This window comes from Dermacentor variabilis, unplaced genomic scaffold (assembly GCF_050947875.1).
Source record: "Dermacentor variabilis isolate Ectoservices unplaced genomic scaffold, ASM5094787v1 scaffold_26, whole genome shotgun sequence".
Lineage (NCBI taxonomy): Eukaryota > Metazoa > Arthropoda > Arachnida > Ixodida > Ixodidae > Dermacentor > Dermacentor variabilis.
The window spans coordinates 621,689-640,708 of NW_027460434.1; the positions used below are offsets into that span (position 1 = coordinate 621,689).

The 19,020-nt window shown below is 43.6% G+C and overlaps 1 protein-coding gene across 4 annotated transcripts in view; it reads left to right on the top strand.

Moving 5' to 3' along the window:
* The first annotated feature begins 1,270 nt into the window (after window positions 1-1,270).
* Atg14 (autophagy related protein 14) overlaps window positions 1,271-19,020 on the top strand; it is a 250,050-nt gene continuing 232,300 nt past the window's right edge. The window contains exons 1-4 of one of the 4 annotated variants that reach the window (XM_075678509.1): window positions 1,272-1,433; window positions 4,258-4,499; window positions 4,670-4,771; window positions 13,639-13,701. In XM_075678509.1, coding sequence (XP_075534624.1) covers window positions 4,303-4,499; window positions 4,670-4,771; window positions 13,639-13,701 — 362 coding nt within the window. In that variant the 5' untranslated portion in view covers window positions 1,272-1,433; window positions 4,258-4,302. Of the gene's footprint in view, window positions 1,434-4,257; window positions 4,500-4,669; window positions 4,772-13,638; window positions 13,702-19,020 lie in introns of all 4 variants that reach the window. The other 3 variants (XM_075678510.1, XM_075678511.1, XM_075678512.1) reach the window with 3 other exon arrangements.

A 19,020-nucleotide genomic window follows, 5' to 3' on the forward strand; every position in this document is an offset into this window, starting at 1 on the left:
CGTCGGTTACAACGCTGAGTTGGAAGGGAAACTTTACAAATACTTCTTCGGAAGTTCAAGCATCTGACCAGTAAGTAGTTGAGCATGACTAGGGGAAATATGATAAATTTCACAAATAGCACCATTCCAAAAGAACTGGCACACTGCATTGATTTCTCAGGTGACAACTATTTTTCGAAAAGCCTCTGCGCGCGTTAATACAACCTGAGGCAGCTTAAATCTAGGTCACATGGAATCGAAAAATACAGCAGCGGGTGTAACACTTAAATTTGCTATCTCGCGAACATGAGCGAAAACTTTAATTTGAAAAGGTTTGCCCGAAAGGAAAACTCACGGCCGTAACGCTACTGCCCATCGCTAGTTGTGTGAATAAGAAATAAAAAAAAACCATCTGCACGATGAATAGACACTTCGTCGACATTTGAAGCAGATCGTTAGTGGATATCAAGCAATGTGCACTGGATAAGAGCGAAACATGTAACCGATTGACTGACAGAAGTAAGGCTCATAGGATAAGGTTTCTCTATCTACACCGATAATGCAGCACGTATTGTGCAATTAAATCGCCCGTAATGCGCAGCAATTACCGCACTCGATTGAAGTCACCATCGCAGCGACGCGCTATATTTATTTCAGGACCACAAAAAACAAGGTATTCACCTAAGTACAGCGGCGGTTTACCTGTCGGCAAGCCCCTAACTCGCATATGACGAAAGCAAATGTCACGGAGTCAAAGCCCACGATTGCTCAAGTAAAACTGCGCTCGCACGAATATCGCGCACGTTATACGCTTTCGACACGCACAACAGCACGCCAAGCGCGCGCAGAACGTCTTGCAGCCGACACGACGGCAATGGCTAATCTACGTTCGAGAGTAGCTCTTTCAAAAAAGTAAAAACAAGCAACAATGTGACGTCACATCCTGCGAAAACGAGTTGTCCTCCTTTCTCACCTTCTCTCAGCTCACGCATGCGCAGTGATCACGGAGCACTCGGGGGCGATGTTCAGGTCTATGGGTAGCTTGTCCTCTAGAGTCAGTATAGTAACTCTATGGGTCTAGACGCACGCCTCCCTGAAAAACGCACCCAAAAGCGGCTGCGCGCAAGTTATGATTGGCAGAACAAGCCTAGCTCCATCTGCAATAAAACTGAAAAAGCAACTTTAAAATGTTTGTTCAAGCATTAATACGAGCACGCAGTCCAATTATTACATTTCGTCGCGTTTTTATTATTTTCATGATGATGACACTTGTTTACGAATTGCAGTCATAAGACACTAGTCAGAAGTCAACTCAAATCCGCAGTCGCATGCGTCGTTAGTCATATGTGGTGGATTGTTGCTCAGCTGTTTTGTATTCCCAGAAGCTTGAAGGCTTGCTCTATGTAGAGGTGCAAATCTACTGCAAAACAGGTGGCACCAGCTCACATTTACCGGTGGGTGTTCTCTGTTCGCACCGTGCGCACAGTGACTTTATACTCGACACCAAACTCTGAGGCAGCGTTGCTGTTGTTTACGTTCTGTCGCAGTAGTGACAAAGGCTTCCAACGGTTGTTCACGGCCGGATCTTGTGTGAGGAAGCGAGTTAGCGACCGTCTTGCGTGGTCCGAGGGAAATGCTAGTTGTGTACCAACGCATTTCGATGTCCACGCTATCCGTCTCCTAGATATAAAATTTGTTGCCGTTCGTGTCTTGCTGCTCCGCCCTCTATGTCAAGGTTGCCACTTTCCTCGCAAGTCGTTCAGGCGAACGCATCCCGTAGGTAGAGAGAGGTTCATGATAACGGCAGATGGTAACCGAAGTGCAAGCCTGGCATACTACAGGCGTAACATCCGATCTTGGGTAAAGTGCACAAGTAATGGCACGCGAAGAGAGCCTCATTGGGGTCCTGCATGAATGCTAGAAGCTTCCTACACTACCGCGGTACGAAGCGACTGAAGGCGCACATCATGACGCATGTTTGCAGTATTCATCGTGGTAGCAAAACTGCGTGCAATGTCGGCGTTTGTGGTGTCACTGTCCCACAGGATTTCATTCGCACGCACGCACACACACACGCACACACACACACATATTTCTACACAAATGTAGAAAGTGATCAGCTCAGCTAACAGCGTGAGTTCACATTAGCAATGTACAAAACGCATGGTCCGATACCTCGCCAACAATGAAAAACAGGGTGTGCTGAGCAATAAATTAATACGGGTTTGCTATGAAGGCACATCGCTCACTGATACTACCGCGTGCCTTGCCGTTTAGGTAGCTGGATCGCATTCTGCCGTTTCATTTTTTCAAGGCGCAAAAAATGCTGATGTGATGCAGCCAGGTCTACACATCTTGTGGGCTCCTCATTGCACCCTAATTTGTGTATCTTGAAGCTTGACACACTTTTCACGTTTCTAATATCAGAGTTGCAGAGGCGCGTTCCAAAGGGCCTTGAGTCGAGCACCTTTGAAACTGTCAAACCTTGATGCTAAGCTCGATGGGGTGGTGTTACTGCCACACGAAGTTTTCAACAGCCATTGAGAGTTCACTTGTTTCACATTATGAACGAGTGGTGTGATGGGTTGCACAAGAAAATGAAAAAAAAAAGGATAATTCACAGCAACATTGGCACATATATAAATTATTTTTAATTGATGCTGATATATTTTTGGAGGATGTTATTATGGCAGCAAACATTTCTTTTTTGTGTTGGTTCGAAAATGCAGTTACGAGAGGGTGGGCGTCTGTTACTAAAAGGCCTCTCAGATTTCAACAGAGTTACATGAAACTCTGTCAAGTATATTGACTTTTGACTCTATGGCAATCAAATGTTTCCATGTACTATCAGCCAATGCTCCATTGAGTAAAAAAACTTTGGGTTTGAGGGCCTCTGAAGTGCCTCTTGTGACAGTGGTATAATCTATTAGCTTGCTGCTTTCTTATTACAGTGACATTCACCTTTATTTAAGCTATTGTAAAGGACTTATTGCCCACTGCAGACCTGATAGCAGCTGAAATTTCGTGACCAGATAGCATATTTTGGTCTGCATCGTTGTTCCTCCAGACTGAGCTGTAGGCAGGTAGCAAAGCCCATCCACACCATATGACAGCTCACATCCCCGACAGCGAGGCACACATATGATGGTGTCTTTTGTGTGCGTGTGTGTGTGTGTGTGTGTGTGTGTGTGTGTGTGTGTGTGTGTGTGTGTGTGTGTGTGTGTGTGTTTGTGTGTGTGTGTGTGTGTGTGTGTGTGTGTGTGTGTGTGTGTGTGTGGAAGTGGACAAGAAATATGCCAAGTGTTTTACTTAATGCTGCAGACAAAAAGTTACATCTTTTTTTGTAATTTGAGCTAACTTAATGCAGTGGCAAGTGTATTGTAGTATCGTTCAATCCACACTCTAATTTTCTGACCAGTAGTGGAGCCCAGTGAAGAAGCAAATGAGATGATGATGAAAGTGCACAGACTGAGATGAAGTGCATGCTCAAAATATTCTTTCCGGGCAGGATGGACAGCTGGGCTTGTGCATGCTTAACAATACAGTGCAAAAACAGGACTAGGATGACACAGGAAAACAGGATGATGCTATCAACTGAGCATTTTATTGCAAGGAAGTGGGTATATGCACACCAGGTGCTAACACGCACATCACGTGTACAACAGAAGCACATCACATGCACAAGTAAGCAACGCTAGTCTAGCTAAACAAATTGGCTTGATAAGTTCAGCAGACATCAGCATCAGCATCAGCATAATCAGCATGGTTGTGATTAATCTAGTAAGTCTTGTGGGGCAAACACTTACTGCTCAAATGATGTGGGTCTATGTGTACATACACACATATATGTATGTATAGCATGAGCATTCTGGGGGCAACCATAGTATGAGACTATACTTGGGCATGCGTTTGCACTATTGCCAGTGCGAATAAATGAATTAATGAGTGATCTCAAATTTTGAGCAAGGGGTGTCCGGCCTTTGACGCAAAGCAACTTCTCAAGAGGTACACTGACGGCACATTTAATTATGCAGTTCTACACACTTCCTTTTGAAGCACAAAGCTTGAAATTTAATTTCAGCAGAAGCTGTGTGCGATGACCATCCAGGCCACGAATGGCTTGCTTCCTTTTACTGAATGCTTTTTTATACTGCGCTCTCTTATGGGTTGGCCCACGACAACAATGAGATAGATAACAAAAACTGGGTTGTCTCGGAAAAAACTGCTTTGCATTAAAAGAAAGTGTTTGTTACCACATGTGCGTGTCTGTTGGTGCAGTTCCCTTGCTACAAGGTCAAGGCATGGTGTAACAGTCATAACGCAATGAATATGCTGGAGCTGAGTGCGGTGGGTGCACCCCGCGAGTTCCCTGTGCCCAGCTCATCGTCGGAGAGCAGCCGCAGCTCCAATGGCGCTTCCATGTCCTGTCGCATATGCCTGCAGCTGCGCTCCAATTTCTTCTGTGATGAGTGCATTCGCAATGGGGACTTTACCCGCTCCCAAGTTCTGTGCCCCGAGAGGTAAGACGTCAAGCAGTCATTTCATTCCAGCTCTTTACACGCACACACATGCATGGAAGCACTAGCATAGTATATACAAGAAATCTTTGTGGTACATTCTCTAAAATACAACATAATTAAGCGCAATAAAAAGGCAAAAAATGCATATTTATATAATAACACCTTTTTAGGTATGAGCATAATGTCTTTATGGTGCTGCGCTCCAATTTCTTCTGTGATGAGTGCATTCGCAATGGGGACTTCACCCGCTCCCAAGTTCTGTGCCCCGAGAGGTAAGACGTCAAGCAGTCATTTCATTCCAGCTCTTTACACGCACACACATGCATGGAAGCACTAGCATAGTATATACAAGAAATCTTTGTGGTACATTCTCTAAAATACAACATAATTAAGCGCAATAAAAAGGCAAAAAATGCATATTTATATAATAACACCTTTTTAGGTATGAGCATAATGTCTTTATGGTATTTCAGGTAGGAACTGTCTATATTTATATGACAGACATTGAGAAATAGAGAATTTGGGTATCAAATATTGTACCCTTAAGAAACCATAATTAATCCTGCATTGGGGAAACAGGAAGGCTTCTGCCTGGCCCAGACGGGCATCATTTTGGTAAGGAGGAGCACTAAATTAGCTTGAACTGATGCAGTTTGCTTTCTAAACTCTATTTTTCTAATTTCACTCTTAATGATTGTGAGCATGAAGGCAGTTCTTCAATTTTGCACTGAAACCCTAGTGCCACTGCGTCAGCGTGATGTCATAGGTTTCAGTGCAAGTTCTTGAAGCTCCTGCAGAATATAATGTCATCCATCTTTTAGTAAAGTAAATAAACTAGGTGCAAGTACATGCTGTCAAAATTTGACATCACCGTGACCTGGTGCAGTCACGCCACCTGTCCTTCATTAGCGCTTCTCTTCACCTCTTGAAGTGAGAGGGGCTATTTTGGTGTAGTAGAAACATAATTTACTGTGTACTTCAGCTGAACCTATTTTTCTAATTAATGTCTCTGTAACCTCTTACTGGCTTAGTTATTACTTCCTTGCCTAGAAAGAAAGAAACCTTTGAATTCCACCCAAAATACTTCTATGTTAGGTCAGAGCGTCCGAAACTTGTTTAGCTCCATTTGCTGCCACAGGGTAAGCTTGATTTATTTGTTCAGATTCCTCACTGTATCTACGGTGGAGTATGTATGGTGTGAGGAGTGTGTAAGAAGATGTTTAACAGGGAAAAGAAATGGAAGTCAACTCGTTACATAAAATTTGTTATACGTCATTAGGCTGCAGTAAATGAACAAATGCATAATGCACATGCGGTGCTTATAGTATAACTGTATTTGTTATCAACAGCTCTACCAAGGAAAGTGAGCAAGGAAGGTTATGCACTTCTCACACAAAACTGAAGTAGTCATCTAGTCCGATGTTGTGCCATCATATTATATGTTTTCTGAACGAACATGTTTAACCGTGATAGGTGAATCATCATGCCTCTTGTGGCTACCTGCAAAGCAGTTGGCTCTACAAATGACTGTGCACCTGAACAAAAAAACAAAGCCATGCAAACGTCTTGGGAGTTGTTGGCAATGCTGCATGCACAGTAGTGTTGTTCAAGTCAGAGACGAAAGATGTAGCAGCTTCGCTTTCTCTACCTGCATATCTGATTTTGATACTGAGAACTTATTTGTTTTGAAATTGAGGTTATGCGACTTCGTTCTTACTGTAACTTAGGGTTAACATCGAGGGGGGGTTTAGGCTAACGTGCCCAGAACCGGCTAACCAAGGTCTAAGGAGACACGTAGCTCACCCCGACTCCGTAGCTCACTCAAGGGTTCACTGGCATAGAGACGACTTCAGCCGTGGCACAAACCAAAAGAAGCTTATTCCCTGTTATGCGCAAAATGTGCGTACTATACAGGAGTTGCGGCATTAAGGTGGCAGTCGCAGACTGCGGGTGAAAGCACCCGGGAAGTCTGCTCCGCCACACAAAGGGGCCTTGTTAAGAGAGGCGTGGGACCAAGTGGGTCCGACAGCCAAGAGCACTGCAAGTGAATCTGCCAGGCGAAGGTGCCCGCATACCTCGAATGCTGAAGGAGAGAGATGTCGAAGAGGGGGGCCCGCTCCTTGGTTTGAATGCGCGCCGTAACGTGAACCACGCCTTCAAGCATCGGGCTTCCCGTAGCACCAGCGGCTGTGGGGGATGTGCGCCATCTAAAACTAGGCTCCAATTGCACGTCCGCAGCAATCGTGCAGCTGAGTGATCACTCATGAACTAGAGACGGGCCCAAGGCCAGTGGCGTAGCCAGAAATTTCATTCGGGGTGGCTCGCGTTGCAGCTCGGCCTCCTCCTCATAAAATTTGCTCAGGGATCAAATACATTAATAACTCCATTGCCATTGACAAAGATGTGCCAAACGAATTTTTGAACGCTACGCATTGTCAAGACAAGTAAAACATGTATCTTTTCATAAAAGAATACACTCATATGTCCCAAAATTATGCCCGAGATAATCAATACGATGCTTCCATGTTTTTGTCTATTTAATAAGCAAAGAAAATATCACACGAACTTTGGAACTATCTCAGTTCGAAACGAGTAAAGCAATGCACGCTGCTGATATGAAAATTGTAAAGGCTGTGAAATGAACAAGTTGAGGACAAATATCTTAATCAAACTTGTATCATGAGAAGCCAACAAACACTGACACCAAGGACAACATAGGGGAAATGGCCAGGAAAAAATTTAAGTGATGCTGTCCTTTGTTTCAATGTACTGCGTAGGAGCAGCTGTCACCGGTCATATATTGTGAGTATTTGCACCAAAATTACAGTCGCAACAGAGAGCACATATAAAAAGCACGAGCTCTGCAAAATATACGAAGGCGACTTAAACAAAAGTGAGCCAGTGCAAATATATGACAAACGGGGTACTTTATTTAAAAGTAGTCTCCGTGAGCATTTAGAGATTTGTCCTGCTGACTAACCAGTTGCGTGATTCCCATCTCGTAGAGATCCTTGGGTTGCTGCCTCGAAAAGTCTGTAACGGACTCTTTCACGTCATCATCTGACACGAGTCTGCTTCTCTCGAGCTGTTCCTTCAATTGCCCCAAAATGTTGAATTAGCAAGGTGACAGGTGACAGGATGTTGCAGCGTTTCCCACTTGAACTTTGCCACTTTTGTGTTAATGACATCAACGACATGGGGCGGGCATTGTCGTTGAGCAAGATGGCCCCGTTCATCAATTTTCCACTTCGTTTGTTCTTGATTGCGACACACAGCCGATCCGGCGTTTCACAATATCGGAAACGATTGTAGTCTCTCCAGGTTTAGCAAAGTCGATCAGTAGCGGCCCCTGACTATCGAAAAAAAAGTCAACAACGCCTTTCCGGTGGAAATGACGGCCTTTGCTTTCCTTGGGAGTATTGATTTGAATGTTTCCATGGTAACCATTGCTGTCGTGTTTCAGGCTCGTAAAGTGGCACCACGATTCGTCCACGGTGACAACTGCAGACAAGAAGTCATCATCCTCATTGTGATACCGGATCATATCAGTCAAGGCAGTGCCGAACCCCTCCGTCTTCTGGCGCTGGTTCAAAATCTTTGGCATCCATTGTGTACACAAGATCCGATAACCGAGATGTTCATGGATTATGGTGTGAACCAAACCGGGACTGATGTTCACACGCTCTGCCAGTTCATCGATGCGTATCCTCCATCCTTGTCCAATCATCAATCTTTGCAATTGTCCGGGGGTGATTGCACGGTAGCTTTGGCCCGGTCTTGTACTGTTTTTGCAACTTTCACATCTTTTTTATCCGAGCTTTGGCATGATGCGAGTCCTCGCTTGCACGACGCCACAACACTCTCTGGCACGCCGCTTAAATGATGTTGATGTGGCTTCACGCGCAAACGCACAGGACGCTTGGAGGCCATTGTTCCGATCTCTGAGGCTAGTTGTTCTGCCGGGCCGCCCGATGGAGACAACGCACCGCCGTGTTTGCATGACGAAAAGCGGAAACACTGCGTGCTAACTGATACGTACGCAATAAGCTGGTACAGTTTATGCGGATACAAAACAAATTATGTTCAATGGCCGCTGAGTCGGAGATTTGACTTTAATACTTTTAAAGGGAAACTACTGTTTAAGCGGGTACAGTTTAACGAGGTTTTACTGTATCACATGTTAGCTAGAAAATTAAACAATCACTAAACTAGAAACTTTGTAGAATGCTCTACCACTTTCACATTTAAGCTCTTCCCATAACTCTAATATCTAAAATGTTTATTAATTGATTCTAAATAATTATGCAACTCAGCATACCGTATTTACTCGCATAATGATCGCACCCCTGAATTTTGTCGTCAAAATTAGATTTTTTAAAAATTTCGTGTGTAATGATTGCACCCCATACTTGCCGCAGCGATATGTCATGTGCCAAGTCTAGCTAATATTGATCGTGCTTACCATCTGTCAAATGCTACGCGAACGACTCTTCAAGACAAACCAAGCGGTCTGCACGCACCAAACATACTTTAGTAGATGCCTCATTTATTTATTTATTTGTTTATCACAATACCCACAGCGCCCGTAGGCATTACAGCGGGGGGGAGAAGGAAACAAAGAACCAATAAATAAAGCAGGCAAAACATAACATATACTCGGAATGCTGTCATACTCGCACATACACACAAAAACACTATCTTACTTCAGTGGGCGTATACAGTTTGAAAATACATCATTTGATAGAATCATTGCGACATCGGATGGTAGCTTGTTCCATTTCATTACTTTCATCACTTTCCGCACTTCCATGACAAAAAAAAAGCTACTACCCAACTTGCCTTTATTATGTGTAGGCTTTATAATGGTTGTGGTCAACAACAACAACAACAAAAAAGGGCGCCTTTCAATTCTTCTCATCTGCACTCGTGGGCAGGCAACAAATCGCGAGCGGCAACGGTAGCAGCCACGTTTACACTGATACTTTAAAAGTGTACACTATTCATATGCTGACGCTTGTAACACAGCTAAGATATTCACCTACCCTTAGCGGAAACGTGCCGCATTAGGATAGTAATGAAGACAGATGCCCCAGTTTCCGCAGCATGCCAGCCATGTGTTTCTATGTCGCTGGTCTGTTTCTGTCCCCTCAAAGTGGACATGGCTGCGTTATTGCCGCAAACTTGCTGATATTAATGCTATTATTCATTACTGATATGGAAGAAACTGTTTCAAAGCACGTAATGTACTCTTGAGAAGAAAAAAAATCGCGTTCGGCGCGCTCCGCCGGCTGCCATTTTTGTTTTGATGTAAAGCAAACGTGGGTCGAAAACATTTTTTTTCTTTTCGTGGGAAATTTAACCCGCGTAATGATAGCACCTCTGATTTTGCATCAATTTTTCTGCCAAAAAGTGCGATCATTATGCGAATAAATACGGTAATACAAAACATAGTGTGACTTGCTCCTTAGAGTGGCCAACCATCTGCTGTTAAATGTGCATCAATAGAGTACTTGCACAACTTTGAACATTGGCTCAAGTTAGCTCAGACAACCTGTACACACACGATGCCATGTGGAAAATAGATTGCATTGAAAAAAAGATAACTCTTTTGCTGATGAGGATAGCGCCGCAACACAAACACACGTCATGTTGCAGAGCCAGCAAGCTATGTGCCGAGTCCTTGTCCGAAATCTATTGCCATCCTAACAAGGAAGGAAGAACGGTTAACTCATCATCATCATCAGCCTGTTTTATGACCACTGCGGGATGAAGGCCTCTCCCTGCGATCTCCAATCACTCCTGTCCTGCGCCAACCAATTCCAACTAGCACCTGTGAATTTCCTCATTTCATTGCTCCACCTAGTCTTCTGTTGTACTCAATTGCGTTTCCCTTCTCTTGGTACCCATTCTGTAACCCTAATGGTCCAACGGTTATATAACCAGTGCATTACATGACCTGCCCAGCTCCAATTTTTTTCTCTTGATGTCAATTAAAATATTGTTTGCTATACCCGTTTGCTCTCTAATGCAAACCGCTCTCTTTCTATCTCTTAACGTTATGCCTAGCAATCTTCGTTCCATCGCTTTTTGCGCGGTCCTTAACTTGTTCTCAAGCTTCTTTGTCAGTCTCCAAGTCTCTTCCCCATATGTCAGCACTGGTAAAATGCACTGATTGTACACCTTCCTTTTCAATGACAGTGGTAAGCTTCCAGTCAGAAGCTGGCAATGTGTGTCGCATGCGATCCAACCCATTTTTATTCTTCTGTGAATTTCCTTCTCATGATCAGGGTTTCCTGTGATTAACTGACCTGGGTAAACATACTCCTTCACAGACTCCAAAGGCCGACTGGCGATCCTGAGCGATTGTTCCTTTGCCTGGCCATTTATCATTATCTCTGTTCTTCTGCATATTCATCTTCAACCCCACTCTTACACTCTCTCTGTTAAGGTCCTCAGTCATTTGTTGTAACTCGTCGGCATTGTTGCTGAATAGAACAATGTCATCGGCAAACCGAAGGTTGCTGAGATATTCGCTGTCGATCTTTACTCCTAAGCCTTCCCAGTTTAATAGCTTGATTACTTCTTCTAAGCACGCAGTGAATAGCATGGGAGAGATTATGTCTCCCTGTCTGACCCCTTTCTTTATAGGTATCTTCCTGCTTTTCTTGTGTAGAATTAAGGTAGCCGTAGAACCTCCGTAGATATTTTCCAAGGTGTTTACGTAAGGTTTCTGTACTACTTGATTACGCAATGCCTCTATGACTGCTGGCATCTCTACTGAGTCAAATGCTTTTTCGTAATCTATGATTTTCGTAACCTGCTTATCTTTCAGCGCATACATATTGGTTTTTCCTATGCCAAGTTTCTCCCTCACTGATTTCAGGATGTGTCCATTTTTTACGGCTTCTTCAGTCTTTCTCACGTTATAGTTTCGAATATCATTATTTTCGCCTTGTTGGTCAATTTTGACAGTTCCGCGAATTCTATATTATCTCTTGAGTTGGGCACTTTCATTTTTCGTCGTTTGTTTATTAGGCCGTTTGTTACTTGGGAGAACTTGCCCACTTGTTACTTGGGAGAGCTTGCCTTGATGCCTTGACTCCCACTTCAGTTGCTGCCTCTGAAGCCAACCTAGTAACGATTTCCTTCATTAGCTCTGTGTCATCATCATCTCTCTCTTCTAAGGCTGCATATTTGTTTTGCAAGTGCAAGTCTGAATTTGTCTGCTTTTACCCTTGCTGCCTCTAGGTTGACTTGTTTCTTCTTGACCAATTTTGCTCTTTCTCTCTTCAAATTGAGGGGAATCCTAGCCCTCACTAACCTATGATCACTGCAATTTACCCTATCTATCACTTCTACATCCTGCACTATGCTGGGATGAGCAGAAAGTATGAAGTCAGTTTCATTTCTTGTTTCACCATTAGGGCTTTTCCAGGTCCACTTTCTGTCGCTACGCTTCCTGAAAAAGGTGTTCATTATTTGAAGCTTATTCCTTTCTGTGAATTCTACCAGAATCTCTCCTCTAGCATTCCTAGAATCGACGCCATACTTGCCAATTGCTTGTTCACCAGCCTTCTTTTTCCCCACTTTTGCATTAAGGTCGCCCATTACTACAGTATACTGAGTTTGCACTTTTCTCATCGCTAATTCAACATCTTCGTAAAACTGATCTACTTCCTCATCATCGTGACTGGATGTCCTCTATGTAGCTGGTGAACATTTCACCAGTTCGCTGGGATCGGCTTTGTAGGCATTGTTCAGCGTGAAGTTTGTGCACGCCAGGGCGGCCTAAAACTTCTGCGATGCCGGTTTTGAAGCTAGCCCACGTACGGAGATCGGCTTCGTGGTTTTTGAACCACAGCTTTGCGATGCCCGATAAATAGAAGGTCGTGTTGCCGAGCTTGAGGGGATCGTCCCATTTGTTGGTGTCGCTGGCACGTTCATACGATTCCAGGCAATCTTCAACGTCTTTCTCATCGGTGCCGCTGAAGATATCAGGATCCCGCTGATGCTGGGCACCGGCACATACGATGGCTGGAGTAACCGGTTGGGATGTCGGGCTGGGGTCGTCAGGCATGACGAATGGCAGAGTTTGGGTGCGTAATTATGCGAGTCCTTCCTTAATATCGTGTTTGTAAAACTGAGCGCAATATAATCATAAATCGCTCGTGTCGGAGATCATAGGCAACATTAATAGGGTAGCCACTGAGCCATATAACTACTCAATTCATTTCCAATTTCCTTGCGAATATACAAGGCGAGCTTCAGGTTATAATGTTGCTTAGCAGTAAGCAATTTAAGCTTGTTAAAAAATGGCGCAGTGTGTTCAGTTGGTTCCAGATATTCTATGCAGCGAACAGCTTCTCTTCTGTACAATTTTTAACCTTTCAAGGTTCGTTACTGAAGTCGTACCCTAGATTAAGAGACAGTAATGGAGATGAGAATGAACTAGTGAATGGTATAACTGCAGCTTTAGCCAGTTTGGTACCAGAGACCTAAGTTTATATAAGACAGACATTGATCTAGACATACTGGCATGTACTTTGTTGATTTGCAGTGTCCAACTGAGGTTTTCATGAAAAAGTGTACCTAAGAATTTAAACAACCGGACATGCTCGATGCCATCATCTTTAAATCGAACAGAAATGGTGTAATCTTGGCGCTTATTTGTGCCTTTGAATAAAATATATTTAGTTTTACTAACGTTTAATTCTAGCTGGTTATATCCAAGCCAGTATGAAAGCGATATCAACCACTTGTTCGCCGCCTTTTCTAAATCTCTTAAACGGCTGCCAGGGAAAAACAAGCTGGTATCATCCGCATACAAAACTATAGAGGAAGTTCATGGTGCTGGCACGATATCATTTATATAGTCAACAACTTAAAAAGAAATTCTGCAGCACTGAGACAACTTTCAAGATGTGCAAACTTATTGTTTGTCAGACTTTCCTTGATCCAATATTTTGGTGATTAGTGTCGTAAAAAAAAAAGTCATGTTACGTCAATGGACGTCATCTTGCAGTGGCTTCTTTTTGGCCTTATTTGGAAAATGGCTGTGACAAGCACAAGTGTACGTAGCCCGAGCTTGCCGAACCTTGGTGTGTTGTACATGTACTAAATCCTGAGTGTCACTTAACAGGTTTGCCGAGAAGAAGCTGCGGCTTCTCAGACTCCAGCGACATAAGGCGTCCCTTGAAAAGAGGTGAGGCAGCTGTGTTTGTATTTATTTGTCTATTACACATAGCCTTTACAAACATTCTGAAAGGTTCACATGTGAAACTCCTAGGGATCAGAGCAAGGATTAGCTATTATGTTGCTAACTTTAACAATGTCTGGGATAGTAATTCTTAAACATAACCAATATGACGAGGACAAAGCACCTAAGCATGTGCTAATGCACATTTTTAGAGGTGTGTGAATATAGTTGAAACAACTTATAATGATCCCAGATAGAACAATCTGTCAGCTATAACGACACCATTTCAGTGCATTTACGATTTTCCAACCGTTTCTATTGAAACGGCCTCCAGATATAACGAAATTTTTTATATTGTCGTACTGTTACACTGAATGATTTGAACTCGGTCACGGTGGTGCATGCGAAAGTACCTAAGCGTGGTAGCGCAACTCCCTGCAGCACGAGCCTGCTTCAGTCCAACCGGCCTTCGAGATGAGTGAGTGGCTGCCATGCGCAGTCACTCCTTCACTTGGGAAGCCCTCATGTTTGTTTGCTCTGTGCTACGTTGGCGTTTCGAAATGCACTGCCAAGTTCCATGGCTTTCAAGGCACCCCCCCTCCAGGGAGGTAGCATACCGCATGAACAGCATGGCGTGGGGCGATGATGGTGGCACTCTCCTTTTTGTGCCATTGTCTATGCGGCGCCATGTGCACTACGCCTATTTAAATTATTTAGAACGACCATCCATGTCATTCCAACTTGAGATCAACGACCACTAGGGCATTCCTGTCATTACAGTTGATATTTGCGGGGCCCAAGTCAACGAGAACGCTGCACCATGTGCTCCAGCCACACAATTTTGCAAAAGTTTGGTGGTTGCTACGCCATTATCAGGAGATCACGGTTTGGTTGCGCTTTGTTTATGCATTGGCAATGGCTCATAACGGTTTGTAGTGAAGTTATACCTTTTGAACATTGCGTTTGCTTCCCCCGAAGTGACATAGATAATGTAATTTTACGACTCTTGTGTGGCTTTTGCACAGTCATAATGTTGAGACCATGATGTCCGAAACCTTCGCAGGATGGCAGCATGCTGCGGTAGTTTCGAAAGTTTATGCTTCCAGCCAACTAGAAGGCTTTGCTAGCTTGTGCAGAATACAGTCGTGTCCTGCTGGCAGTAAAATATATCAAACACTCTTCAATAAAAGATGGCAGCTGTGCTTCCATTTCCACTGAACTGGGTGCTCTTCTGACAGAACTATTTGATGGCACATTTCATTTTTAGATGGAAGTTGCTAACTGACACTTGCAGCTAGGTGAGAACAACAATGACACTGAAAATCTGGTTTTAGGACTAAAGTGCTGCCGAACTATAGCTACTGATGCCAGCTTCATTGCGGTTAATTTTTCAGTGTCTTTAAGGGCAAGTTCATATATAACGAACTACTGATACCGTATTTACTTGCATAATGACTGCACTTTTTTGTCAGAAAAATTGACGCAAATTCAGGGGTGTGATCATTACGCGGGTTAAATTTCCCACAAAAAAAAATTTCTTTTTTCATCCTGTATTTGCTGCGGGATGACACGCAGGCGGCTGCCGCTGTCAGTGTAGGGCACCAAAACAAAAATAGCAGCTGGCGGAGCAAGCCAAACACGCCGAATGCGATTATTTTTCTGATGAGTACATTACACTCATTGAAACAGTTTCTTCCGTACCAGTAATGAATAATATTGTCAATATCGGCAAGTTTACGATGCTAACGTAGCCATGTCCACTTTGAGGGGACAGAAACAGAGATAGGCGCGCCTTGCTGCCAGCGACATATAAACACATGGCGGGCATGTTGTGGGAACTGCAACATTTGTCTTCACTGCCATCCTAATATGGCACGTTTCCGCTAAGGGTGGGCGAATATCTTAGCTGCATTACAAGCGTCGGCGTACGAATAGGGTACACTTCTAACGTATCAGTGTAAACGTGGCCACTATCATTGCCGCTTGCGATTTGTTGCGTGCCCACGAGTGCAGACGAGAAGAATTGAAAGGCACCCTTTATGTTGTTGTTGTTGACCAAATCCATTCTGAAGCCTACAAATAATGAAGCCGAGGCAAGTTTGTTGTAGCTTTTCTTTTCATGGAAGTGCGGAAAGTGATGAAAGGAATGAAATGGGGCATCTGCTTAAGAATGTTGGGCGCGTGCAGACCGCTTGGTATGTCTTCAAGAGTTGTTCGGGTAGCATTCGACAGATGGTAAGCACGAGCATCATTAGCTAGACTTGGTGCACGACATATCGCTGCGACGAGTTCAGGGTGCAATCATTACACAGGAAAGAAAGAAAATTGAATTTTGACGACAAAATTCAGGGGTGCGATCATTATGCGAGTAAATACGGTATTCGTCATTACAAAACTATTCATCTTTTCAAATAGTACCTATTCATTTCAAAGGCACAATAAAACAGTGACATTCGATTCAAAAGCCGAATCAAATAGGGCAGGAATAAATTTATTAGAAAGTTCTGAATATTTCCACACCCCTACATATTTTTCAAGTTGTAAAATTTCTGCACAATGCGTTGGCGGGCTGGTTGGTGCGAATCCATGAATACTTTGTTTAGCGCAAAACAACAGACACAAGAAAGACGACAGGACAAGGCGCTACTCTCAACTGACATCATTTTATTGCGTCACTCCTTTAGAGACAGCTGAAACTAGAGGAACATGCGCAGTGAGCACGATGTGGCGGAACCACCAACATCCGATCACAAGAGCGCACTCATGCGACAGAATCCAAAACACCGTATTCAGCACTGTACAAGGTCAAAGAAGGCAGACTAATTCACTGTGATTCAATATCGTGGTATCACGAAACATGGGTTTGCACATGCATATTTTGCAGTGCTGAGCCAAATGGGAACCTGTGCCTGTTGGTATGGATCGCTCATGTTCTCTAAGGCGCTCGTTAACACAGTGGCCTGACTGCCCTACATACACTTTGCCACATGACAAGGGAATCTTATAAACCACACCGACGCTGCAATCTACAAACTTTGCGTGGTTCTTTTCTCAATCTGGATTTTTACTTGTTTTATAAATACGGCTGCACAACATTGATAGTTTCTGAAGAGTGTAAAACACTACCGGAATCTGGTATCTAGTGGCGACATTCTTTAAGATTGTGAGCCACTACAATATAATACAGTACAATAGTCGGTGAAAATAATTGTTGGCAGGTTTTGGTCAGCCGCCTTTTTGCAAAAACAGTTGAAGCATTTAACGATTGACGATCCTTATGGCATAAAGGATTCTTTTGATGTTGTTTCCTTTCTGGAAGACAACCATTCACTATGCGACATTTTTTCTGTTGATGTCGAAGATCTTTACTATTCAATGCCGCATGATGAGCTATTTTGCAGTGTGATGACGTGTATAGAAGAAAGTGGCGAGATAGATTTTTGCAATGCGACCGGGTTGTCCTCAGAATGTTTCATGTCCCTTCTTGAAGTTTGTTTAAGTGCAATTTTTATCTGGTTTGAAAATAACCTTTTTATCCAGAAAAATGGTGTGTGTATTGGTTCATGTGTGGCGCCTGCTCTTTGTAATATTTTTTTATCGTTTGTCGACCGTGCTCTTGAGAGTGCCTTAAACAATGACTCGGTTCAAATTTTTAGATATGTTGACTATTATCTTGTTGTGATAAAACAGACTAACAATGAATGCTTCGTTACGGTAGCTGACATTTTAACTCTGTTCGATGACAGTGGCAAAGGTTTAACTTTCCCACATGAGCTCTCTAGGGATGGTAAACTCCAGTTTTTAGATTTGCAGCTATCCTTACAAACAGGCCACGCCTGTTGGATGTACTCACCACATGCACGTAAGGAACTTTTACCTTACGCGCCTGCGCACTCAAAGACTGTGAAACGCGCCATTGCTTTGATGTGTCTAGAATCTTCGTTAATGAAATCTTGTCATCACTCTGCAAACCTGAGTTTCATTGCACAGTTAAATAGGCTGCAGGCTGCTGGTTACCCAAGTGTGGTGGTAATGTCAGTCTCGGAGGTATATTGCTTCAGAAACTGAAAGGGAAGTGGCACAAAAGTAACTGCATTACACAAAAGAAGAGGCCTGAAGTTGTGCCGTGTTGCCATAGAGTGGCTCACAGTCTAAAGAATGTCGCCACTAGATACCTAATTCCGGTAGTGTTTTCCACTCCTCAGAAACTGTCAATGTTGTGCAGCCGTATTTATAAAACAAGTAAAAAACCCGATTGTGAAAAGAACCACACGAAGTTTGTAGATTGCAGCGTCGGTGTGGTTTATCAGATTCCCTTGTCATGTGGCAAAGTGTATGTAGGGAAGTCAGGCCGCTGTGTTAACGAGCGCCTTAGAGAACATGAGCGATCCATACCTACAGGCACAGGTTCCCATTTGGCTCAGCATTGTAAAATATGCAAGTGCAAACCCATGTTTCGTGATACCATGATTTTGAAAAAGAGCCGTGGCACCATTGCCCGAGAGTTATCGGAAGCATTCTTCATTCAGTCATTGGGGTCACAGTGCATTAGTGTGCCTTCCTTAGCCTTGTACAGCGCTGAATTTGGTTTTTTGGATTCTGTCGCATGAGTGCGCTCTTGGGATCGGATGTTGGTGGCTCCACCGCATGGTGCTCACTGCGCGTGTTCCTCTAGTTTCAGCGGTCTCTAAAGGAGTGACGCAATAAGATGATGTTAATTGAGGGTAGCGCCTTGTCTTGGGGGGGGGGGGGTCGTCTTTCTTGTGTCTGTTGTTTTGCGCTAAACAAAGTATTCATGTAAAATTTCTACTGCATGCTTTTCTTATGTAAAAGAACGTCATTTAGCATGGCTGAAGGTTGGAAAAGCATGAAATAGTATTTTAATTTGATGCTAAAGTTCATCTCATGAAGCCAAACCTGTCACTGTCACCATTATCACGACATCATAAAGAAGCACAGGCTTTGCTGACATTGTGTAGCAGTATGGCGAGGTCTAGTGATGTTGCTCATAAAAGCGTAAATAAATAAACAAAAGTGCCGTGCAGTTTTCTTCAGGCTTATCACAGGAGGGAGCCAGCCAACGTATTGTGGCCAGAGGTCGGCATAATCATTCACAAATATGCTGAGTCATACTCATTGCACTTTGATTTGGTGGGTCTGAATTGAAGCATTAGTGCCGCATGGTTTCAGTGGATAGGAGTGTCAACAGGAGGGGCGGTGATGGGGAATGGACGTGTATGGAAGTGAGGGACTGCCGGTGAGGGTAAATAACAGCAACTATGAACATTGCTGGTGAGTAGGAACATAAGTGAATGTCGAGGGCTG